Source organism: Cupressus sempervirens, chromosome 4, assembly GCF_028749045.1.
Source record: "Cupressus sempervirens isolate cs-2001-9-10 chromosome 4, ASM2874904v1, whole genome shotgun sequence".
Taxonomy (NCBI): Eukaryota; Viridiplantae; Streptophyta; class Pinopsida; order Cupressales; family Cupressaceae; genus Cupressus; species Cupressus sempervirens.
In genome coordinates, this window is record NC_143121.1 from 154093996 (window position 1) to 154121871 (window position 27876).

The following is a 27876-nucleotide window of genomic DNA, read 5'->3' on the forward strand; positions in this document are numbered from 1 at the left end:
TTCCTTTTCCTCAACCGACTTGATCATAATAGAGAGGAATTTAAACACTTCATTTATATTATGCACAAAAGACTATTTGCAAACCTTTTTCTCTTGGAAACAAATAAAATTGATGCTACATTTGAATGGAGAGTCCATGGCTAGCCAAGTTTACTACTGAAAATAAAATAAAATAGGCATTCGCCTGTCAAGAAAAAAGTGTCTGTCTGCTAATTTATGGGAGCCATCATTGGACCTAAACCATGGAAGTCAGGGCTTTAAAATAATTTGAACCCTGTGGTAGTAGTGGAGATTCTTGTGATACACAAAGGATACTTACGATTATTTCTTTTACAAACATTGACCAAATTTTCTTATAGGGCCCATGGTTATGAAGGATGGCATGTTTATAAAGCACTGGTACCCTACACTTAAACACCATAGAGAATATCCCAGGCATTCATCCTGTATTAGTTAGGTTACTTCTTCCTAGGGAATATTTGCATGGTTATGGATTGCAGAGAGTAGGAGTCATTGAGAAATATTCCATTTCAGTCAGGAGAACACAAGTACTTCAGATTCATTTTCAGCATACAACTAGGAAAATTGTACTGAGATATTTTTTGATTAATAGAGATAAAGTAGGAATTGCATGTAGAGTATGTAAACATACCTTTTAGATGCAGATAATGCCATTAATATCAACAAATGAATTATGTATGATGATAACAAACTATAAACAAACTGAGCTCAGCTTACATCTCCAGCACATGTAGTCACAAAAAAGATGGTGCAAAGGAAACAAATAAGTTCTGAAAAGCTTAACAAATAAAAGGAAAATGTAACTCTATAAGGGCCCAAATAAAAAAAATGGTGCATAGGAATGGAGAATAGGAATGCATATTGGGAATATGAATGTCTTTTCCAATAACATCTATTTTTTGGAATGGGTATAAGCTCATTTTAGAGGCAAAATGGGAATATGTATTCCTATTCCCATTCAAATTGACGAACCAAACGGAAAATAGAAAATGTATTCCAAATTTTCTATTCCTAATCCAGCAACCAAACGGGCCCTAAGTGCACCTCAAAACCCAGTCACAATATTAGCAGATTTAGATCACGATGCTGGAGCTATAAACACACATAATGAAGAAGAGCAACTGAAAACAGGGAAGTATGTAGAAGATCAAGACATTCCTCATCACACCTATATGTAGTATGCAGCACTGTTCTGCCTTATTTATCTTCTTGATAAGTTTTTTGCTTGCCAAAGGGTACCACCAGAGAAAATGAGGAAGTTCGTGCTAGCAAGTGGTGTTGACGCCTACAAGCCTGCAATGTATTATTGGCTCTATTTGGATACTCTCACCATAGGTGGTACAAAACCACTTCAGAGGGCAACGTACAATTAGAGTCTGTATCAAATTATCAATACAATAAGGGTCCCTACAAGGGCTTGTGTTGCCATTTTTAGGTCCAGGTAGAGGTCAAGGCCATCCTATACTTGGGGTTAAGGTTGAGGTCGACCTTGACCCTCTAGGTTGCACCTTACCTAGTGGAAAACAAAGATTTTCCTAGTTCACATTTGCTAGTTTTCGGAGGTTCAAATTAGAAATCAGGTCATTATGAGCTTCCGATCAGTAGTAAGTTAGTTATTTGGGATCCTTCCTCCACTTATCTTCATGGTGCATTCAATCTTACACTTCCTTTTATATATTTAATTTATACATATCTCATATTATACATCACATCTATGTCACATTTGGTAATCAATAAAAGGGGTCATCGAACTTGCAAAGTTGAGGTCTTGTGTTTTTGCCCTTCCTTCTTAGTGGCACTTGTATGATCTACTTTTTGGGAAAGGATTCCCCTCTTGCTTGATTCTACATGTAAAGGGAATGTATCGCATCCTCACCATCACATTTTGGTGAACTCGTACCTTTCACACATTTGATAGAATGGTTAGATTGTGCATTCTTTATTTATATAGAAAATAACAAAAATATTTCATCCAGTGATTAGATTTATCTTCATATCTTGCATTTCCTGCTTTCATTTACATGTTCTTACATTATAAAAGAGAAAAATGCAAATGCACTTGCTTTTCGACGGTTCAGTTTGCTTTAAAAAATGTATGACTTCTTTTATGAGTACTTGGATGATCCATTCATTACACATGATGATAGGTATTTCTAAGGTGTCTAGTAGTGAAGATGTTGTTATGTTGGATGCGATCTCTCATAGTCCCATCTCTACTTTATCCTCCTATACATATTTTCAACCAAACCTTTGCCACAAACTTCTCCCTTAGATTCCCTTGAGTTATTTTGTGCATACAAATAAGTTAATACACATCAAATTGGTTAGCTCTCATATTTTTGGAGATTTATGTCATGTTGTGTAAGCTGTATAAAAACCTTCTCCCAATATGTATATGGTTGCCATTAGCCCACAAAATAATTTTGAGAAACTTGTACATATTTGGCCGTAATGATTACTTAGTGAAATTCTCTGCTTACCTTCCTAGTGAATATTCAACTTTATATATTGATGCTCCTTTATATTTGCTGAGAAAGTATATATTGTGGTATCACGATGCTCTTGTTTGTCATTCACTTGATTCTTAATGAGTCATCTTCTTTAATCATTGATGAATCCTGAGCCTCATATAGATTAGTTGTTTGACTATAAAAGATAGTTAATACCAGTCACTCATATTAAATATTTTTTAACTAATTTATCTTAGTGCCTTTATGTATAATTTTGCAATTTTGTCTCTTTAGAAACTTCACAAAATTGAAGAACTTGGTTTTTATGATGTGAAAAGGTTGGGGACATTATTAACTCTGTATTCAAATTTGTTTAGTTAGTTTAGTTTCTTTCTATTCTGTCTTTGGTTTTTGGTTGTTTCCATTATAGAATGCTTTTGAAATTGCTTACTTAAGGGGTAATTTCCTCCTTTGTTAATATTGAATATCAATTCAATCATCTTTTCATGGTATTAGAGTAGAGGTTGGTTTGTGACTATTTTGTCCAATAAAATTTGAAGTTTAATTATCTAGAAATTTTGGCTTATTTTTTGAAAACATGGAATCTTTTTTTCTCCTGTTCTGTTATAGAATAAAACATGCGGTTTTCCAGGCAAGAGCCTACAACGCAATGGTAAATTGTTACCATCTTATTTGGGAGGTATTGGGTTCTAATCTACTTGGATAAAAATAATTAATCATAACAATGGTAATAAATGAATAATAAATAATCCAGGCTTTTGCTGACTACCTATCAAAAATAAAATGTTGTTTTCCTCGAACATTTTGGTATGAAAATTTCAGAAATTCTTTTGTTCCAATTTTGCTAACGAAGTTGAGGGTTTTTAGTTTTTGCCATTTTGGTATTTTTAAAAGAAAAATTGTCTTTTCTGCAAATTAATAACTGTTAATTCAACCAAAACAATGAAGATTTTTCTAGATTAACAAGGTTTCTCTTCTCTTGTGATTGAGAATTGCTGGTTTTTCTGATGTAAAAGGGATATGCAGATTTTCTTTACCCAAAATTGTGATTTTTTAGATCTAAGAGGGTATGCATGGTGGGTTTTGAATGGTTGCCCCCCAAAAATGTGGTGGATTTTGCATGATTTTCCCCAAAATTCATGGTTGTTATTTGAAGTATTTTGATCTTATGCTAACTCTGCAAACCTGAAACTGAAAATATATATACTGCGACCACATCTGCAAACAAAGTTTGACAAAATATCTCAATGTGAAAAGGTGAAAAATTTGGGCCAAATCCATTAGGGATATGACAAATATACAACTGATGTTTGTTTAATAATATCTTATTCTGAATGAAATATCAACCAATTAGTGCTATCTATACTTGGGTTATTTTCATGTAGAGTCTACCACCTGTTGATGTGAGTTTTGTTCCACTGCAACATGTAGAATCAAATCCCTGATGTTTCGAGGAGAAACACCAAATACTCAATCTTCACTTTTAGATTGGTATCCTGCTGATATGGTGGTACATATTTTAACAGTTAGGTGAACCTCTCCCAGTACTTATGTACTGACATATCTCCTTGTTTTAAGTTTTGGAAGTCTAAAAGCTTCTGATCATAAAAGGTTTGAGGCAGCCAGTGGTTCTAGAAAATGTTCACAAATTTCTCCCAGGTGATGTCAGTGGTTTTTATGTTCTGCTCAACTTTGGTGTTTCCCTACCAGGTTGCAGCTTCTTTGGTGAAATGATATAATCCCCAAACTACTTTTGAGGTTTCAGAGAAATTTCTAATTTCAAAATATTGTTCCATCTCAGTTAACCAAGCTTCTGCTTCCTCCCTGGACTCAGAACTAGAAAACTTGGGTGGTTTTATTTTCTTAATGTCTGTTGACAAATCAGCCACTATTTCTTGCTTCGTTTGTTTTTCTGATTGCTTAGGAGAGGAGGTTTTGTTATGCTCAGAGACTTCTATCTCCGCTCTGGGAGGTGGTGAGGATTGAGTTTCCTTGTGGTTCTACACCATCTGGGCTGCCAGTTCATTCATTCTTCTTTCCATGTTTTCTAGCTTCAGTTGCATTTCTTGCAAGATCTGAAGTAACAAGTCATTAGAAGATTGGGTGTTTTCACGAATTATTTCTTGATCTACAATGTTCTCATTGTTCTTCATTTTATATTTTTTGTTCCCACTTGTTAATTTACAAATTGTGTCAATTAAGTGGAGAAAGGAAGAAATTTTCACAGAAAGAAAGAGTCTTGCAAACACATGAATCTCAAGAATTAATAACTTATTTTAACTTAATACTTCGTTGCTTCACTTAGAGCAACCTTATTTACAAAATTTCCTCTATTGAGGATGTTTACATCAAAGTTAATTAATCTTGCTTTGCAACACTTGATTTTGGCTCAAATTGGTACATGTCTCACACCATCCAGGATCTATGGAATTGTAAAAGAGAATTGCTCTGTCGAGCGTTCTAGTTTTGGATCAACTTGTTTCTGTATGCTACTTTGCTAGCAGGAGTCCACTTGACTTTTTCTTTCATTATCCGTTGTATTGCCTGGTTTAGAGTTTTGTTGTATTAAGGCGTGGAACAATAGGTGTAGTCATATTTGGGCATATTTGTAATTAAATAAGGAGAGATGCAGTGTCAAATCTTCTTGCAGGGTGTTTTACGTGCTTGCATCCTGTGCAATCAGTCCAGAACTTTCAGGTTTCATAGAAGGTGGGGTGCCCTAGGTTCAGTGTTGAACCCAACGCTCTGATACCATAAGTAACAAATAAATTTTCATAACCAATTTAAAACACCTAATAATTTGATTTAATAAGTAACTGATTCCATTTCACATGACAATGACTTCTATTAACTATGATAAAGTAATTGCTTTCTAATCTAACTGTAATTCATGTTTAGCTGATATAACGAGCTAAATAAATAAATGCAATGCTAACATTTTAACCATTTCTAACTAATAACATATTTAGCTGAAAATAAAGTAACGACTGATTTCTATATCAACTAATATATTCATTTCAATTATGGTATTAGAAAACTAAACTATCTAATTATTCTACTAAGGATTAAAGGTAAAAGTGTAAAGAAACATACAACAATAACGGAGGAAACCTTTATCTTGTTGTTCAAGCCTCGACATTGGTGAGAGGAGAAGCATTGACATAGGCTTAACCTCCCAACCTCGGACCATACTTATCCCCACACATTCTAACGTAGTAGAATGATCCTCCCTACCTCGGGATCGGGCTTGGGATGTTTTTAAGTCCAGCTATCTGAGGTATCCGGTGGTTTGAGTGTCCCATCAATTATACCTATATAATTGACGTCTATGGACAAACAAATGATCTCAAGATTGGTACATATGCCTATAACTACCTTGGCCAAGGATTTCGGTTGGGTTCGTGAACCCGATCACCACCACTCGACTTGACAACAGATTTCACTATCAGGACATATGCATGAGCTATTAAGTGTTTTCATTACATAGTTATTCATATCTGATTATATTCTTGGTTCTTGCAGGTTATTTCCACCTCTTCACCATTCAGGGCTTCTTTGTCGGTGAATCCTAGGTGCTTGAAAGATTATAACCATTCTATTTAATTTACACCTCTCCACCATTCATGGCTTCTTTGCCAGTGAATTCCTCGGTGTTACAAATACTCTGAATATGTTTGGAAAGTTGTGCTAACACATGCATTAATATTGATTCATGCAATTCAATTAAGTTTTCTATCATTTGAATTCATAAATGAGACAATCTCAAGGATACTCGATATAATTCAGAAAGGATCCCAATGTATTAGCAAGATACCAGACTACATGTAATTTTGACTATGGATAAAAGGATGGAGGCTATGCATCAATAATACACTATTAATTCAGTCTACTATTTATACTGTATAGCAGCAACACTATTTTCAATTGTAACGTACCAAGTAAAGCATTGATTTCTTGGTATAATATTCAGAAAAGAAAGTAAGGAAAGCCAACTATAATCGGTTTAGATTTAGCAAGAAAAACACATGACCTGCAAATTGTATTGGATTCTTCTTTCCACGGTCGGAATTCTTGATTACCCGCTGTAAATCACTTTCCTTAGAATTCCTATCGTTGGTAGAACTAAAGGAAGAAGAGAAGAATTGGAAATAAGAATTACTGGATGGTTATATTTTTGAGAACGTCCCAACTCAGCTTGGTAAGAAAACATAGCAAAAGGTAAGGAGAGAAAGAAAAATGTAGAAAGGAAAAGAAAGTTGTCTCCCAAATCGATTCGTGGCATTCTTTTAATGGTTGGCCGTGACTTCTTGGCTACCATCGGTTATCAAGAAGACTAATCAAATACATCATAAATTTGAATTTGAAAAGGAGAGAAATAAAGAGGGAAAAGAAATAAGGAGTTGAAGAGTTTTAAACTTATTTTATTGTTATGATATGTTCTTATATATGTTCACATAATTATATTGACGAGGTGACATCATTAGATTATATTATTATAATTTATTGGTGCCATTTCATTTTTATATTTACGTGTTCGTATTTAAGTGTTTATTATAATGATAAAATAAGAAAATTTAAAAATAAATCTCTAAGGTATGAATTATATTTTAATTTAGATTACTTTATGTTTTTATTATATTGTTTTTCTCTAATAGCTCATGCGGTCCCATGATGTAACCTGTGGTCAAGTTCTCATATCCTTTCCAAGGGATTCTTAGATCATACCTGCCAATCCTAATGACTGAACCAAACGACCATCCCATTTTGATGGTCCCGTTTAGCAATGCTTCCCCTCTCTTCAGTATTCTCCTGTAATCACCCAAGCAAAACATTCTTGCCAACACATTAATTCAAAAATATATATTGATCGTTAATTCAAATCAAACAACTACTAATCATCTAATAACAGTTATAGGTTACTAGTTATTTCATCAATGTCTATAATAACTAACTCATTTCACATGATCATGGAAGGATATAATTTGTTATCAGTTGGTACAACGTATATAAATAACTAACTTGTTTCACATGATCAAGAAGAGAAATAATCTGTTACAGTTGATACAATGTATATAAATAGCTAACTCATTTCACATGATTAGGGAAAGAAATAATTCGTTAAACCCACAGTTATGATCAAATTTGAAGTTAGGGCAAAATTTGGGATGTAACATATTTTGTCATTGATGTCAAAGCCATTGACTTACTAATTTATGTAAGTTGCCAAATCATTTGAAGGATGTGGTGTTGAGAAAAGAAAAGGTTGGTAAAGACAAATAATGAAATGAAGAAGTAATGTTAAGTGTTTTAGCTTAAATGGGCAATTGGTGAAGGTAATATTGAATTGATTGTTTTACATGATTTGATGAAGAGTTAGAAAGATATACAAGTCAAATATATTGGTTGGTAAGAAAGGTTTGATGTTGTGAAGTGAAAAGACAAAGAATAAGTGCATTATTGAGTTGGAAATGGTGGTCAATAAGCCAAAATATTGTTCGGTGGATGTTTGATGCAAAGGTAAGGGTTTATCAAGCACAATCCTAAGTTATGCTGACACCAATCCAACTGGATTGACCATTCACCCAAACTTCTACACCTTAATACAAGAATAACACTAATGGACCATTACTAATCCATTCAACTTCACACTTGGCAAACTTGACTCATTACCCATAAATGGTGGATTCACACATTTCAGATCTATCAGCATGTCAAGGGGTTCAATACAACACCAAAACCAAGGAATCATGGCCTAACAACAATCCAAACACAATTTTTGTTACCCTGTCCTAATAATGCAGCAATAAGGCTAGTAGCCCTTCCAAAGGCAATTTGTGTCACAAGTACAAATTTCTCCAAAGGACCCTAGGAACAAATCAGCATTCCAAATACCCTTTATTGAGTTTGTCATACCCCCAAAAGGACAAGTTCTGAAGTCACTTTTTGGCCTTCCAAAACAGCAATGCTTAATAGGCCTAATTGCCCCAATTAGGTCACCTTAACAAAGGAAGTACTAAAAATTCAATGAAATGAACCAAACCAATGCATGAGATGGTTAGGTTAGGACAAGGAAAGACAGATTCCAAGGTTTCATCCATTGGCTCAGACCCCAAGGCATGCAAATCAGCAAATCTCATAATGCAGCAGAGTTGTCACATGGTAATGCCAACTCATCCTTGCTGGTGCAATACGGCCACCATCTGCTCCTGTCTTGAAACCCCCAAAATCTTATAGTACACTTGGCAACCTCCCATTCCACAGAAAATCAGATTTTTCCAACTGTGGAAATGGGAGAAATTGTCATTTTCCTTGAAAACCCTAGGTTGTTAGGGTTTGTGAGCAGTCTTCACAAAATCTCTTATATCTCCAATCTCCCAGCGATTTAAGAGCTTAAAGTAGGCTCATTAGAATGGTAATTCAACAATCTTCAATAAAATCTGACTCTCCAACCACCCTATTCCGTACAGTCCGTACAATGAACAAGAAAACAGTGTTTTTGCAGGAAAAACAATGGTTTTTTATTGATTTCAAAGCAAAATATTACAATGTATGTCTTCCACCCCTTTGTAAGGGCTTATGAAGACCTTCCTCCAACTGGTCCAATCGAATTTTGAAGGTTGTGACCGTTGGAGGGAACCATTTCAAACAAAAATCATTATTTTATTGTAAATGTTGCATTATTGCTATTGTTATGCAACTTATTTTGTTTTTATGACTTTATCATGACTTCTAAAAGATTCTAACACCTCCTAAGACTTCTAACAAGACCCTAGGAGACTACTAGACCCCTGTGACCTCATGAAACAACTAGTTTATAGAAATACCAAAAGTTGTTCAAGGGTTCACACAATAGGATCATAATGCAAGAAAGCCTAAAAATAACCAAATATGCTAGAATCAGGTTTGAAAAGGCCTAGAAGATTGTAGACAGAGATTAAGGTTGAATCTACGAGTAACCATAACAGAGACAACCTTTAGTGTACAAAAGGAAAAAGCTAAATTAACCAGGAGTGCTATGCTAGAGAATAAGCATCTAAGAAAGAAGAAGACAAGAAGATTGATGAAGGACTTGTATTACTTGCGAAAAGAGAACCTAAAGATAGGAGAGCTTTTGTTTTTTGGACTTGTACATAAGTTGGTCATTTTTCATCTCAATGTCCTTAAAGAGAAAAGGAAACAAAGCCTAGAAAGCCTTGTAAGTCAAATATTACAAAAGATTTCTTCTTTGTTGACAACGATGATGAATTTGATTTTAAGATGATACATTTCTTAGAGAGTGATGATGAGGATGATGAAATTGGATTTGTTGTTATTAAAGAAGAAAGTCTTGAGAAAGAAGAGATAAAAGAAGTAAAAGAGGAAAAAGTTTTAGTATCTCATGTAGAGAACAAAGAGTTTGATTTGATCATGGACAATGTATGCTCTCATCATATGATAGGAGATGTGAACAAATTTGTTGAGTTTAACAGTTATGATGAAGTAGATAGAGTCGAAAATAATGCACCTTGTCCTATTAAGGGAAAATGATCTATTACTTTTGAAGGGAAAACTAACACCGAGGATGTCTATTTTGTTGATAGACTAAAACATAATCTTCTAAGTGTTGGACAACTTGTGGATAAGGGATATCAGTTGCAATTCATAGAGAAGACTTGTGTGATCAAGGACAAATATGGTAAGTTGGTTGGTACATGTACAAGAACTAGAGGTAATGTTTTTCAAGTGAGTCCTACTAAGATGAGATGTTTGGTAACAAAAGTTGATGACAGTTGGTTATGGCATAAGAGATCTTGTGACATTAACTTTGGTAACATTGTAAATATAAGTACTACACATAAAGTTAGAGATTTGCCTAAGATTGTGAAACCTTTAAACATGGTTTGCAAGGGATGTGTTATGGCAAAATAGAAAAAGAGTTCATTTCCAAGAAAGATGTTTACTACTTAGGTAAAATTGGAGATTGTACACACAGATTTGAGTGGTTTTGCATGAACGAGAGCATTCTTTGGTAAAAGGTATTTTATGCTTTTAATTGATGATTTTACAAGAATGATATGGGTAGCTTTTTTTAGACAAAAGTTTGAAGCTTTTGAGAAATTCAAGTTATTCAAGAATAAAGTTGAGAATGAATTAGGATTGAAGATAAAATGTTTAACATCAGAATGGAGACAACTTTCAACCTCTAAGACACCACAATAGAATGGGATAGCAGAAAGGAGAAACAAATCAATAATTGAGGCAAGTAGAGCTATGATGTTTGAAAATAATGTATCACATACTTTTTGGAGAGAAGCAGTGAACACCATAGTATACACAATGAACATAGTACAGATTAGGCAAGGTACTGGTAAGACACACTATGAACTATGGTTTGGACATACACCTACTATAAAATACTTTAGAATTTTTGGAAGTAAGCATTATATCAAAAGAAAAGATGATGTTGGAAAGTTTGATCCTAGAAGTGATGAAGATATGTTTTTTTAGATATTCTTTAAAGAGAGAGTCATATAGATATTTTAATTAGATGTTGAGAACTATTGTTGAAAGTACTCATGTGAAAGTTGATGAAAAGTTCAGAATTCAGGAAAGGATACTTGATTATGTCAGATGAAAATACTATTAAGAGGCCTAACAATCAGAATGTTGTGCAAGAACTATTTTGTGACATTGAGAATGATTTGCAGGTAGAAGAACCTAAAGAAGAACTGAGATCAAAACCTAGAACGAAAATAATAGAGCAACGAAGACCTAGATATGTTACAAGAAATCACCTTGTACATCAGATCATTGGAAGTGCAAACAAGAGAGTGATGACAAGAAATAAGGTATGTGAAGAATTATGTTTTATATCTCAAGTTGAACTTAATAATGTAGATGAAGCTTGTAAAGATGACCTTTGAATAAAGTCTATGAAGGATGATCTTGAGAAAATTGAAAAGAACAAGACATGAGAATTGGTCCCTAGACGTAAAGACAAGAACATAGTTGGCACAAAGTGGGTATATAGAAAGAAGATGAATTAACAAGGAGAAGTGGTAAGAAATAAAGCAAGGTTAGTATGCAAAGGTCATTCACAAAAGAAGGAAACGTCTTGGAGGAAACTTTTCCTATCGTTGCTAGACTTGAAGCAGTGAGAATGTTTTTGGCATATGTAGCTAACAAGAATTTTAAGGTTTATGAGATGGATGTAAAGTCAACTTTTCTTAATGGAGAACTAGAGGAAGAAGTTTACATTGAACAACTTGATGACTTTCCAGTAACAAAAGAGAGACATGGTTTGCAGATTGAAGAAAGCATTGCATGGATTGAAGCAAACATCTAGAGCTTGGTATCCAAGAATAGATAAGCATTTTCAAAATTTGGGATTCAAGAAAGGTAATGTGAACAGTAACATGTATTAAAGGAATAATGAAGATGGTTTACTAATTATTGTAGTCTTTTTGTTGATGACATTATTTTTGGAGGAGTTGATGAAGCTAGTTAGAAATTTTCATAAGAAATAAAGAATGAATTTGAAATGAGTATGATTGGTGAGATGTAGTATTTTTTTGGGATTGCAAATAACTCATAATAAGGATGGCATTCTCATATCATAGATTAAATATCTTGAGGACTTGTTGACAAAGCTTGGTTTGGAGAATAGTAAACCAGTTGGAACACCTATGGTTACAAGATGCAAATTATCAAGCAAGGATGAGTCTCCTAGTGCAATACAAACAAGATACAAATCTATGACAGGAGGATTGCAATATTTGAATCATACAAGACTAGGTAGAACTAATGCAGTTGGAATTGTGGCAAGATTCCAGGCAAATCTTAAAGAGATATATTTGACACCAGTAAAGAGGATATTTAGATATTTGAAGAGAACATCAGATTATGGTTTATGGTATGACAGATCACATGATTTTACTTTGTGTGAATACACAGATGCAGATTGGGCAGGAAATGTTGATGATATAAAAAGTACAACTGGTGAAGCATTCTTCTTGGGAGGAGATTGCTTTCATGGCTAAGTAAGAAATAAAATTACATATCACAATGTAAAACAGAAGCAGAGTATGTTGCAACAGCAAACAACAATAATCAAATTATTTGGATGAAACAAATGTTGCAAGACATTGGCATTGAATTTCTGGAACCTAGTATCATTCATTGTGATAATACAAGCACAATCAATATGTTAAATAATCCAGTGTTAATTTGAAGGCTAAGCACATTGTGATAAAATACCATTTCTTGAGAGAGAAGGTAGTAGAGAAGGAAATCGGATTGGAATATATCAGCACAAAGGAACAAATTGGGTGTTTGGGTGAGGGGGAGACATTGGCGTGATGTCTTTGTTTACGAGGTAGTGCTAAGTCTGCTGGTCGATATAATAGACTCTAGAGAAAGTTCTATTGAGAAGATCAATGACTGCATCCAAGTTGTTCGCGTGGCAGTTGCAAATCGTATCCTAGATTTAGAAATTTGGAAGCTGGTCAGTATTCTGAGTTTGTTTTTAAACAGTGCCAACTTTTCTTCCAATGATGATGACTAAGATTTTGATGTGCTAGAGTCCTCTTTTCATCATGGGAGGAAGGAAAGAAGGAATATTTTTTATAGACAATGCATGGGAAGTCTTCATAATTGGTATCATTACAAATAATCTAGTCCTATTCTGTAAACTCATGGACTCAGATGACAGTTGGATGTCTGCTGTAGTTCTGTCAAGTGTGTGGAGTTGGGGAAGGCGTTGGTTGTGCTTTACATCTCGCTCGTAGTTTGAGTATTCTGTGCTTGGAGAATAGTTTTGCTGATCAACTCAAGACTCAGATCCTTCAATGTGCTATAGATAGACATGCAAAATTCATAGATTGATTGGTACTGAAAATAATAACAGTTAAGTGTGTAGTTGTTGAATCATTGTTGGATTGTTAAGCTGTGCATTATAAGATTGAGAGTATTAGGTGTTGCTTGCTTGATTATTACTATGAAGTGGAGTATCCACTGCAACTCACAAACAAAATTCAGTGTTCTTCTTGCTACAGACAGTGCATAGACATCTTCAAGTTTTTCTCATGAACTATGATTACCTAATTATTTCTTTTAATACTCCTGAAGTATTTGAGTACTACTATGTCTTTGAAGGATGTGTAAAGGTATTTATATGACATTTTTGTAGATAGTTTGTATCTGAGTGAGTCAAATGTCAAGGACAATATAATTTTATTAGAGAGAATATTCTCATTTTTAAATGGAGTGACACATAGTTACCTTGGTAGAAGGATCAAATTGGAGATTGGAAGAGAACCAATACTAAGAAGAAAGAAGGAAGTAGAAGGATGTTGATTTGCCCAAAAATTAAAAGTGATATAGATTTTTAATACTTGTAAGGTATTGTAAGATACTTTAGAAAGAATCATGTAACATTTGATACAAAAATGTTTAAACGATATAAGAGTGGGTATTTTACATTGTTGGGGGGATTAATAACCAATGATTCGTTCACACTTGAACCATATTTAGAGAGGAGATGTTAGAGAAGAGATGGTATTTGAGTTCAAATTTGAACCATCCTTAGGGAGGGGATGATTCAAAAGAGGAAAGGAAGTTTGTATGCTACCAAATATTGTGTAGTATTCTTGACAGTAGCTCCAAAGACGTTTTGAGTAGGATTCATTAGTTATCTGATGATCATGCAAGGCTGTTGAAGTGAATATCTTTGAAGATCGAGTGTCATTCTATAACAAGAGGAAGCTTGGCATTTCATTAGATGCAACCTTGGGTCAAAGAGAGGGAGTGTGACACTCTTCTAGAGGAAACCTTCAATGAAAAGGTCGAAAGATTGATGCATGTACTTGGAGCTTCAAATAGAAACCACATTATCATAAATGTAGGTGTCACCAAGCCCAGGGATAAATCCATAGTTTATTAAATTCACTCATATTACTATGAAATCAAACAAGTACATTTATGTACAAGAAACTACTGCTGCGACTATTAATGTGAAACTAGAACAAAGAGATTTGTTAGAAGATCTGCCAAATGGACTTTTAATCATAGTGATTCAGAGGGAGTAGACCATGGAGATGGGCTTTAGGCAAGATACATTATCTCTAATTATGGACTCCTGATACTCTCACCAAGTCTCATACCGAAGTAGAGTTTGTGCATTTGGAGGCTAGCTTTGAGTCATGCAGAATGTAGCCCTTGATGAGCAAGAGTCTCAACATCAGTGATTTCTTGAAATGTACTTTATTGCATTCTTCTTTGTGAGAGAGAAGCTTCAAGTGGAAACCTTGTTCCACCCTTTGGGAGTAGTTTTGATGAGTACACCCTCTAATATGATTAATGGTGGATGTCATGTGTGTGATGCCATGACAAAACCATGTGAGAGAATCTGTGTAAACTATTTTGTCATATGTGTGACTATGACTTAATGTGTCCATTGTGTACATTACTGAAAGGTGATGATCTTTCAGATAATATGCACATGTATTCAATATTCTAAGGTGACGGCTTTACGATGTTCACTATCATGATGAATATAATGGTGACTTGATATTCATGGGTATCTCTTGATAGTTAATATCTCTTGGACTTTTGATAGATATCATGCTGACTTGATATTGAGTGTGTCGATATGTTCTCAATGAAATAATCATGGTGGATATTATGTGACGTAATATCTGTGGGCATGCCATAATATGTTATGACAAATATCATGCGACGTGATGTTAGTGCACATACCATAACTAGGATATACAAATGTCACGTGACTTGATATTTTGTATACTCCTTTACATCACGTGTTAAGTGATGATGTCTAAGTCAGTTCATACTTAGTCATCTTCTCTAGCTAAGAGGGAGTGTTAAGATATGGTAGCGTCAGTCATAATTCAAGGATTGACTTGATAAACTGTATACATATGTGTGTGCATGTATGTATACCAGTTCATCATATGAACTGGTATACATGCATACACACACACACATAATCAAAATTATTATTGCAATCAACAAAATAATCCTTGCAATTGACCAAATTATCATCATCAAACAAAGTATGAATTCTGAATCATTCATTCTCTTGGATCATGTTCAATCTAGTAAACAAATCGTGGTTATGATAATTACTTTATCCAGATCGAAGTTTTCTCATGATTAGTTTAACCTAATCATACCAGATTAGGATTGGGTTCTTTTATAATGCTCTTTAATATATATCGTGTCTCTTGATGAAGAGACATATGGTCTATAAACTTAATTATCTATAATTGTGTTCCTTGGAGTAAATATAAATAAGGATCCAAACAAGAGATATGACCATCAAAATCAATAAATGGTTCTATTTCTACATTAAACATCAGACCAAGCATCTGAAATAAATTGCAGTAATACTTATCTCTCAATTGATAGTTATATGATTCATATCTGTAGTGACCTATTATTACTTGCAAAACCAAAGATCAAATCAGTATTATCACAGTTTGATTATAAGTTTGATAGTCATTTACATAATTGACAAGTACCATAGGCTCATACACTTATTAAAATGGAGTTCTTCTTTGTAATGCAAAGATTCCACCCTCAAAAGGAACACCAAGCAATGCATTTCCTCATGTTCGGTGGTGTCATGTATCCTACACTTCTTTGTTGCTACAGGTTGAGTCAAATCGCATGGATGCCACCTCTTGTTCAAATTAAACCAAATAGGAAGAACATCCACCTACCTATCCATTGAGAAACCTTTTCTTCTTTTATGATTTTTTTGGGGTTTTTTCTCAAATTTTGACTTGTTTTTTAATTTTATTTTTGGTTTTAAAGAGATCTCCTATCTCAAATATACTTGAGAGCTCACTCCTATTGATAATTTCATGAATGAACTTTGTTCATGGCCTCCTAGTGCCAATTTCTGGTGATGTGAGTTTTTGTTCCATTACAACATGTAGAATCAAATTCTTGATGTTTCAAGGAGAAACACCAAACACTCAATCCTCTCTTGATATAAGGTTATCTCTCATGCTAAGCTTGCAAAATAATATCATGAAATGATTTCAAGGTTCCTTCTTAATCGTGGACCTTACTTAGTTTTATGATGTGATATGTTGGTTATCACAAAGGGACTTACGCTATTCGTTCAAGGAGTATCAACTCTTGCACTTCTAAAGATTCTTCTTCGCAATGTGCAATGATAATATAACTTCTTATTTTCCAATTTTTTCACTTCAACTCCAACTCCAACTTATATGTTCTACTTCTTCTACTTCTACTTCTACTTTTAAGTACGAATGAAAGGAATCATGGATGACTTGGACGCTACTAGATGTAATCTTACCAACGACTCAACCCACTTAGTGCAAGCTTCTAAGGAACACTCGAATGGTTTTCATATTGACATCTCTTCAATCCGATCAAATGGATGCAAACTAAAGAAGATTAAATATCAATTGAAGTTAAGTGTGTTCAATCATTGTATTACTACACAAGGCACCCTTACCATTAGCAAGAGGCCAGTGGCCCAGATTTGTTCAAATCAAACAAGTCACCATCCGCAACAACTTCCATTCAACTAACCTAATTCAACATGAAAATAAATCTACTCCAAGTGAAAGATTGAGGAAACCATGCAATACTACAAAGCAATATTGAGTACTCCACCATGAAGAATCAACAACGAATTATCCGCTAGTTTGAAAGCATCATAGCAACAACTTCATCAAGTCTCTCCCTTAGCTAACCTACTCAACTCCTAGCTTTCTACTCTTGCCTCCCAAACTAATTCCCATAGCCCATCCATTACAAAGGAGAAGGCCTTGGCCTTTTATAGTAGCTACATTAAAAAAAGGGCCAAGATAGATTCAAGATCAAGGGCCAAGATTTCTTCCCACAAACCCTTATTAGGTTTGCCTAATTTACATCCAATTTCATGAAGACACTAATTCATGGGCCAATAAGAAAATTACAATGATTTTTCTAACGAATGAGAAAATTGAACACTTGGCATGTTGTGATTAACTGTGATTGAAAATTTGAAATAGAAATTTTTTAACTGGAGTAGGCAAACAACTGCCACCTCATCATCCTTATCCTGTGCTTGTAGTCTTGGCTTGTAGAAGATGTTTGCTAAAATTGCAAAAGTATCTCTCAACATTTGAAATTTTCTCAAGCATTAACTTGAATACCTCACATCTTCGTGAATGTGTGAACTTGATCTTTCTTGATTCTCCTTGAATATGTCTTTATGTAACTGGATCTTATTTACTTTCCTAAATTTGCTATTGATTTCAATCTGAATTTGCGGGTTGATAGGTTGAACGCGGATCTATCCTTCTCACTTGAGTCCTCGGGCTTGAGCCATCCTCTTGCAGTATCTAGTTGAATTTGTGAGGTCATAATCATCACCTTGCCCTCTAGCTTAAATTCACCTTGCAAAACAATGCAAAAAAGCATTAAGTTTGTGAAAAATTCTTGAAATAAACTCACATTAATAATGAACAAAATTAATCCCATTTAGCATTAGGATTTATTTCTCTCACAACTCTCCAAATCTGCCCATTTGATTTGTCTTTCATTTAAATAAGGAAAATAAGGCTTAAGGGAAAAGAGTAAATTCCAAATTGGGAGGATTAATGTTGTGGAAATCCTAAGCGCCAAGGATTTCCCCTAAATTCACTTGGTGCTTGATTTCCTTTCATCCTTGGGCTGCGAAAATAATTCATGGCAGGCAGTTTTGGCGATTATAGACGGTAAGAGTTGGCTGGTGGAAATCCTTAGCATAAAGGATTTCCACCGGGGGAAATCCTTTGCATTAAGGATTTGCTCCAAATATGTTGTGGCCTTCCCTTGCCTTAAACCTTCGAAATTTCATCATTATTGCTCAATTTCATCATAACTCTACATCCTCTACCTCTAACACTTGCTTGAAATTCATTTCGGTGCAAACACAAAAAGGGAAAAATGTGGTGGACACATTGATGAAGATCCTTAGTGTTAAAAATTTTCACCAAGTACGATTTTCTCAAAATTTACCTCATTTCAACATTCCTTGGTGATTCCTCTTTCTATTTGTACTAATGATGTTGCCTTCATGGCATGGATCGGATTTTGAATGTCTTAGAGGATGGTGGATTTTTGGGTTTGGGAGGATTAATGTGGTGGAAATCCTTAGCACTAAGGATTTCCACCAAATTCACTTTTGCCACTTAAACTCCCAAAACTTGCAATTTTGCCACTTATGCCCATTTTTCACTAATTTTCGATTTGTTATGCCTTATCATGACCTTGAATCTCTTTTGGGTTGAGAAGAAGGGGGAAATCCTTAGCGTTAAGGATTTCCACTAGGGGGAATACTGGCGCTAAAGATTTCCACCAAATTCACTATGACTGTTTTCCTTAAGAAATATTATTGATTCCTTCTGTTCATCGTTTAGCATTGCATTGATTAGTTTGTCGCCGTAATAAGAATCCCTAACAACACTTGCACAACGCCTTGTCTTAAGGGAAAAATCTTGAGATTTTGGGAGAAAAGATAGCTAGGGAAAAATCAATTTTGCTCATAATCATTCTCCCAAGCATGTAAACCTTAACCATGTGGACCTAAAATTCTACCCTCCCACTTGGACTTAGGCTAAGAGAAATACCTCGGAGAAACACCAAAACTCCGGACAAACGCCAAACAAAAATTACTTCCTAGCAAGCCAAAATTGCTTAAACTTGCTCTCGGACTTGGAGACCTGAAACTGTTTCCTACTCAAGCCAGCCAAGAAAATGACTCCTACTTGCTAATGCACAAAGAGGGGGCTCCCATTTGCAATGAGTGATGGTGTGAAAGCCACACACCATCACAACACCACCTAAAGGCTCTAATGCTTATAAGGATTGATGGTGAAGTTAACCTTATCACTCCCCATGCCCAAGCTAAAGACTGAAAGATACCCCACCCGGTAACTGGAACAACTGTTGATGTTTGTTATCAATTTTATTTTACAGCGAATGCAAGGGATTGTTTTTGGGGTTTTTTGTAGTTTTTGATTTTTTGCGCTTTTATGTTTTGTTCTAGTTTTTTGGATTTTTGACAATAATGATTGCAAGAAAGCTAATCTCTATTAAATGCTGAATCTCTGATCTATATGACTGCAACTCTATTATAGAATTCAAAGCATAGATTTTATTGATTGAGATGAAGCAACAACATAAGAGTCCATACTAGGCAAAGGAATTGAAGTTGAGGTGATTTTGTGAAGCTAGGAGAAGTGATGATATTTAATTCATCGCTGCTCAGCTCTTAACAAATGACGTGAACTCTGCTACAGTTCAGTCAATGTTAGTTATGCCTGGAAGGGCCTGAGATTCATGCCGTACTGCATCAACGGGGACTTTGATAAATAAAGTGCTTCTTGTGCTATTCTGGAATTGTTCTTATGGCCCAATCTGTGGTGAACCAGCCTGTTATGTCCAGTGTGATTAGTCCGGGTCTTTCCTTGTTCTGATGCCAAAGCTGGACCCCAACTGCAATTTGAACTATGACAGAGTGGCTGAATATGGTGTGATCTGTGCATCCGTTTCCCTGAAGAAAACATACTTCACCTTCCTCATTTCACCTGTGAGCAACTTTGAGCCGGGCACTTCCTTAATCATTGCAAGTTCCCTGTGATGTGTATTATGACTATGATTGTTAGGAAAGAGGCAATCTGCAATTCATTTGCTTGGGAGTCCAAAATCCTCTTCCCACTTGCAATACGATGAACTTCCAAAAGGTATTTCTTCCTCCAATCACTGCGATACTGATTCCAACCTTCTGTGTGAGCTCTGCTGAGATTAGTGTCCCAGCTATGCTTCCAGGGGCTACATCCTGAACCAACATGTGATGCAAATCATCCAAAATGGAGTGCGCCTGCTATGCACATGACAATCAACCCAAATCACAAACTGTCTGATGCCCCATCCGCGCTGTTTGATCTCTAGATCTCTGCAGTTTTCCTCTTTCCATCAAAATACCAATCTCCTCCATTCCTCCAATCACTGCAAAGATTTTATTCATTAGTATAGTTTCTAGCCCTAGTCAAATCCATGCATTGCCATTCACGGGCCAAGTATGGAATCATTAAAATGTTTGCCTCTTTTGATTTTTCCATACTTAAAATGAAGGCTTATTAAAACCATTGGGCCCTCCCCGTTCAAGCACATTTGGCTTTATTTTAGAAATAAATAAAACCATGATTTACATAGCCAAGCCAAGGCTTATTTATTTTTGAATTCTTTTATTATTTTGAATAATGAACTATTAGTGGCCAAGGCCCCATTATTTAATTTAGTAAAGTGAATAGTAATTATTCACTTATAATTTAATTAACAAAGTGAATAGAATATGCACCTATTATAATTATTTAATTGAGTAAAGTGAATAGTAATTATTCACTTATAATTTAATTAACAAAGTGAATAGAATATGCACCTATTATAATTATTTTAGGACTCCACATGGGAAATATTTGATTATTTTCTTATGAATTAATAGATATAATCTGGAGCTCCAAATTGGCTCCCAGAGTCCCCATGCCTTACTTTGAATCGCCTGGTGAGTTCCCTGTCCAACCTTTTGGCCTACAAAAATTTGGTAATAGGCCAACCTACCACTTTGTTCATGTCGCCTAGATTGGGGACATTACAAAGAGTATTAAAACAGATCCTCCATTGCCCCTAAATGCTTGACTAATCCGGGTAGCACACTGACTCAAAAGCCCTCATTATTGGGTTATACCAAGATTGTTTACCCACCAAGCTTGAAATCTTTGTCAGATTTGCAGGGCTTATTGTTACCGCTAGACCTAATCGGCCTCCTTGAACCTTCTATTCCTTATCGTAAAACTGCACATTCCATAAAATTGGAATTAGATCCTTCATGTGGTTGTAAGTAATGCACTCACACAAGGGAACGATACTATTACTTTTTCTACATATCAGATTTGCAGGGCTTATTGTTATTCCCGGACTTAACCACCTCAGTTTTACTAAAGTAGTACTAGACAATACCATAGTTGGAAAACTCGCTAAATACTCAGTGAGTTTCAACACTTGACGAGTTTTTTAGCTCGGCGAGTTTGATTCCAAGTACTTGGCTGGGGCGAAAAAATTGCCGATTAATCGGCAAGTAATTGTTAGAAACTTGCAGTGACAGTAACCCGCGCGCTATGACGGCAATATAGGGCAAAAAGTCCATTTTTTTGCACGCCAGTTGCATTTGTGCACTCTAAAGTCTTGAGGTGTGGAGAGAAGAAGGTTTGGAGGCATTCTTAGGTGATTGCAAGTGATTCAAAGCGGATTTGAGTGGATTTGTAAAGGATTCTAACCGGTTTTAAAAGACAAATTTCTTTCTAGGTATGTTCTTTTTATCATAGTTGGAAAACTTTTTATGGTTTAAAAAAATGTTCTATTGTGTTTGTTGTTGCTTGTAAATGAATTCAAATCATTTAAAAGCATTTTAACTCTATGTTTGAATCATTTGAAAGCCATTCAGCTCTATGTTTGACAATTTTTTTTGAAGAATACATAAAATTTTCTAAAAACAAACCGTAGTTGTTCGTTTACTTTGTTTAGTAACTAGTTCATACTCATAGCTCTGAGTTTCTGCCAAGGTATTATTTAGTGGCTAATATTTGTAAATTGGCTAATCTTAGAATTTTTAAGCTAGTGATTTAGCTAATAATTTAAGATTTGATACAACCTAAATTGCCAGTTTTATAAAATTTAGTTCTAGAATATTTAAAATCGCTCAATAATTTATTTTATTAAAAAGTTTAAACTCAAATATTTGCCATAATATTTGTTACATGATTAAATTTGAGTCACCTAAATATAATATTATTGGATAAATTAAATTGAACTGACCAATAATTATCATAATTATTAGTTACTCTAGCGATATATCACCAATATTTAGTCTTCACTATTGATTTAAAGTATATGTAGCGATCCTCATAATATTCTACAAGGTAAAAAAATGTTCAATTTTGATTTGTAACATTCCATGGTGATTAATGAATTTACTATTCTTATTGAGATTCGTCAATATTTTATACAAAAACATTATGATTTGAAAATAATCGCCAATATCAACAATATTTAGAATAAAAAATTGAGAGATTCGTCAGCAAAAATAATTTTGTTTTTTCAAAAATATGAAATATTTGCCAATATTTTATATCTTTTTTTGGAGGCGGCTTTCTTAAAGTTTACCTTGGTTTCTACTTTTTAGTTCTAACTTTGTTTATTCATTTTTCTATAAATTTATGTGTAGTGCAGCGGTTAAGCATTAAAAGAGCATGACAAATCCGCAAGAAGAGTGGCCACAAACACCATGCCCATATGGATATATAGGCACTCGGCCTAGAAATGCAAGAGATAAGGCATGGCAGTATGCTTGTGAAGCTCCAAATGATGTTGGGAAGGTTATATGCATTCCATGTGAAAAAATTATTTCTCGAGGCATAAACCACTTCACATACCACCTTGCAGGCATAAAGAAACATGATTCAAATCCTTGTCTTAGGGTAACTGAAGAAGAAAAAAGATTCATCAATGCCCTACTTGCAGCTGCTGAAGAGAAAAATTGAATAGGCAAAGGGCGAAATTAGCTATGAGGGCAGCTATAGCTGAATCTCAAGGAGCTCTTTTTGATATGCAAGAAGAAGAAGATGCACTTGAGAACATACCGGGATCTCTTCATGGCCCATAGATCCGCAAATAAAATGCCTCTTTTCCCAGTTCCACTTCTTCTATGTTTCCTAGTTATTCATCACCATCCGCTTCAGGGATAGGGACTTATTTTGTGTTTAGGAACACAACTGGATCACAATCATCATTAGAGGGCACTGGATAGTACAAGGAGGTGCATGAGCAAAACTGATATTGCAGTAGTTGATTTTTGGTTTTTCAACAATATCTCAATGGATGCGGCTGATTGTTCCTATTGGTTGAATTTGGTGAATGCAATTTCAATATCGGGCGAAGAGTACAAGCCGCCTTCACGCAAGGATTTGAGTGGAACGTTAGTATTTTACTATTGAGTAATTGTAAATAATTGTGATTCACTTCAGTTCATTGTTATATTTTAGTTCTTAATTGTTATTTCCTAATTTTACTAGCACTTTATTACAGCTAATTTGTAGGTTGCTTGACCATGTGGTTGATAGGGCAAGAGTATTGATCGAAGACCAAAAGAAAGAGTGAAAGAAATATGGGTGCACTATTTTATCTGATGGGTGGACAGATGGAATAAGTAGAACCATTATTAATTTCTTGGTTTCTTGCAAAGATGATGTGGTGTTTTGGAAATCTGTTGATGCCTCCAACAATGGATAACATTGAGGACGAGGACGATGATGATTCAAGCTCAGAGGACGAGGCATTACTAGTGCCACATATAGGAGGAGATAGATCCTCTTCCAGGATGCCAAGCCAATTAGTAGGGATGTCAAGCAAGGAGGCACAGGCCCAGCCACAGACTTCACAGTCACGCAGCTCACGCCCAATCCCAGCTTTTTCGAGGACTAGACCCCCTCACTTTTGTGCTAGTGCAGATGGAAAGAGGAAGATGTGATTGTATTGATGTATTTAGTATTTACTTCTAGTTTGACAATTGAAACTATTTACCATTTTGCTTCCCACCATGAGCATTCTGCATGAGAATGTGATTTTGTACCCACTATGCATTTATATATATCTAAACTTTGCTTGTTTCTTTTGTGTTCTCTTTAATTAACTTATTAGATGCATTCTCATTAAATTTTGCACAAAAAATGTATTTTTAATTAAATTTTAGTGGTTTTTTTAGGTTCCTGAGTTTTTTTTTTTTTTTTAATCGCCGAGTTTTTCTTGATTAAACTTTTGGTGGACTTGGCGAGTTTTTGGCTTTGGTGAGTTTTCCAACTATGGAGAATACTTGTTAGATACACCCAATATAGTTTGCATTTGCAACATGAGACATAATTTGTCCCCTTGGCAAAAGAATTTGTTTGTAGATCTTGTAGTGGCTCTGGGTACCCCTCTATGCGCACTAAAATTAAAAATTAACTATCTTAACAAAAACAAATTTTCTCAATCCATGAAATGTAAGAAGTATGCGTATGGTTAGATTGTGTGTAAATTTCTACCATCAATGTTTCAGATCATACTCCATGATCCATCGTTAGGATGAGAGAGAGTTGAAGAATGTAAATGATGGATTGTAGACCAAGGCTCTAAAAAGGAAGAAGAGTGAGGGTGGGATGGAAGACATGCAAACCATGAGACGACACAAAAAAGAGAAAATAAGACAAGACATTGGCCAGAAAAGAAATCCACCCAGTCAACCCATCTCAGAAGCAATCAAGCTATAAACATAGAGAAACCAAAAAAATGAATGTAATGGAAGATGTACAAAAATAAGAACCCTACAAGAGAAAAAAGAAAAAGAAGCACAAAATAAGATGTACAAAATTAAAAATAAAGAGTAAAAATAATATAAATAAACAAACACAATAAACAGAGATGAAAATAAAGAATTAATTTAAATAAATGCCTAACAAGAATTTGAGAAGCGACAAATTAAAAATTAAAAAGAGTAACAAACAATATATTTTTATATCTATTTGTTTATATTTGTACAAATAATATCCTCTATTGCTGTTAGTTAAGTTTCTCTTTGCCTTTTGTTTTGACAAAAAAGAGCCACAAATTACTTATCTTGTTATTTTCCTTCTGTTCTTGTGTTTTGATTCTGTTTTTCTACTTCTTTTTTGTCCCTTCCCCGAGTTGGCCGTGACCATAGAAGTCTTGTAATATTTTCAATATCAATAAAATTTGGCCCTACTTTAAAAACGAAGTGGAATTGATTTTTATATAAATCATGTTTTTGTTTTCCTTCTGTATTCCTTTCTTTGTGTTTTCTTGTTATTTGTCATGCTTTCATGACTTTTTGTAAATCTATACATGTCAAATATTTATTTTCATCTTAATTTGTGTAATGATATTTTACAGGAACTAGGCTTGGAGACAGATGACAAGACAGCTCTTACTGGTTGGTGCCTTATACTATAATGCTGTATCCAAATTGTTTTGAAATCAATAAATAAAAGAAAGCGTTAATGATTACTTAATACTCATCAAACACATAGAAACATGTAATCTATTTGGAGTGTGTTTCAACTGTTTTTAACTCTCTCTCAGTGATTCATGAGAATATAAAGGGAAGATAATGAGTTCAATTATTGTCAAAGCCAGTAGTATACCTGTTTGTGTCGTGGTGGAATTCTTAGAGCCATGAAACACGCAATCATATAGGTTCCAATTGAACCACATGCTACAATGTTTATTTGTTCGTCTCGATTTTTGATTTGGCATAGAATGCATTTAACTGAACTATTTCTTTGCAAAAAATTGGTTCAAATTACCTTATGAATGGAAGTTTTTATTTTTAAAATTTTTGTGGCAGCAAAATTTAGGGAAAGACTTGGACCAAATAAGGAGAAGTGTCCCAAACATGTTCTGCAGGTGATTGAAGAAGAGCTTACTAAGTTGCAGCTTTTAGAAGCCAGTTCCAGCGAGTTCAATGTGACTCGGAACTATCTTGATTGGCTTACATCTCTGCCTTGGGGCTCTTTCAGGTTTTTTTATTATTTTATGCCTGACATATTTTTATTCACATTATTGCTCACTTTGTGCATGACGTGTCTCACAAAGTAGAAGAGGTTTGCAAATAAAAAATCTTTTTATGTTTCTTATACCATTGTTTGTAGATCAGTTTACCATTGTTGTAGATAATTGACACATAGGAGCTACCAATGGTTATATTATTTACTCTATAATTGTTTTAATATGATAAGTTTGACAAAAAACAAAACAAAATGATATCTGTCTTTTTATCAGAGGCTGAAATGCATGATAGAGCAACTCCGTATTTTATGCCATATATCAGCTTAATTGTAATCTATATTCACTTTTATTGCCTGTAGCTGCAAATAAGTGCAACTCTAGTATTGGTTGAATGTTTTATTGTTTATATGTTGTCTTTCATGGACAGTGTCTCGAGGTTTGATTATACGAGAAATACCCGTCGAATTGTAATGTTAATTTCTTTGTTTTTCCACAGTGAGGAAAACTTTGATGTGATCCGAGCTCAGAAAATACTAGATGAAGACCATTATGGTCTGTCTGATGTAAAGGAAAGAATTTTAGAATTTATAGCAGTTGGCAAGCTTAGAGGAACAGCTCAGGGTATGGATTTTTTGAAGTCTGATTTTTGTCTTTTCTTCTGATTTGTTAAAGCTGAAAGACAGTCATTTAAATTTGTATTGGATTTGGAAATGCTATCTGTGGGAATTTTCGCAACCTGGGTAGTGTGTTCCTTCTGGGTTGAGAACTTGAGATGGTCATCGGATTGTGATTCTCATATTTTGCTGTTGAAATACAGGTAAGATTATTTGCCTTTCTGGGCCTCCTGGCGTAGGTAAAACTAGCATTGGTAAATCAATCGCCCATGCTCTAAATCGTAAATTCTACAGATTTTCTGTGGGAGGTTTGGCTGATGTTGCAGAAATAAAGGTACTAAAATTCTGGTTGTCATATGTATTCTTGATGAAAAGAATAGAAAACTCTTCAACTTCTGTATAAAAGGATTGCATTGGCTATTGGTATTTCATCTTTATACAAAGGGTAAATTCTGAGTACCTATGCATAGTATGAGCTAAGTAATGGTGTTTTGAATATAGGGACATCGTCGGACATATGTTGGTGCAATGCCAGGAAAAATTGTGCAATGCCTTAAAACTGTTGGCACATCCAATCCTCTTGTCCTTATTGATGAGATTGATAAGGTGAATATCTCACCTTCTGTATCTGTAACTATGTTCTCTGTGTCGAAGATTTCTGCTGCATTAGATGGGAATACAAAATGAGAAGACAACTGCAGAAAGAAGTATTTATGGTTATTTGTGATGAAGACAGAACCAACCTATTTGTTGCTATTTAATTACAGCGATCATTCTTTCATGTTCTCTGTATTGACATAAACTCATAGTTGCCTGAAAAATGTGGACAGCTGGGACGTGGACATGCAGGAGATCCAGCAAGTGCTCTGTTAGAACTGCTTGATCCAGAGCAAAATGCTAATTTTCTTGATCATTATCTTGATGTTCCTATAGATCTTTCCAAGGTGAGTTCCAGTGCTCTCCAGTTATATTTTGCTTGTTGTAAGTTATATTTTTTGAACTGTCAAAATATAAGTGGATCTATCATAAGGTTATCAACAGAAAACTAGAAATCTACATTTGTGTTTGTTGTGGCAGAAACCATTTAAGCAAAATATCAATCGATCTCTTCTGAAGGTCTTTTGTTATCAGGGAGCTAAATACTCGTATTT

The 27876-nt window shown here is 34.7% G+C and overlaps 1 protein-coding gene across 1 annotated transcript in view; it reads left to right on the plus strand.

Annotated features, from left to right (window-relative positions):
* Positions 1–27876, plus strand: part of LOC149560436 (lon protease homolog 1, mitochondrial-like) — a 185453-nt gene that overhangs the window by 94400 nt on the left and 63177 nt on the right. Inside the window, exons 10-15 of the mRNA XM_089824679.1 lie at positions 25497–25536; positions 25951–26122; positions 26608–26732; positions 26929–27059; positions 27227–27331; positions 27556–27669. Of these exons, the coding sequence (XP_089680805.1) occupies positions 25497–25536; positions 25951–26122; positions 26608–26732; positions 26929–27059; positions 27227–27331; positions 27556–27669 (687 nt within the window). The remainder of the gene's footprint in view (positions 1–25496; positions 25537–25950; positions 26123–26607; positions 26733–26928; positions 27060–27226; positions 27332–27555; positions 27670–27876) is intronic.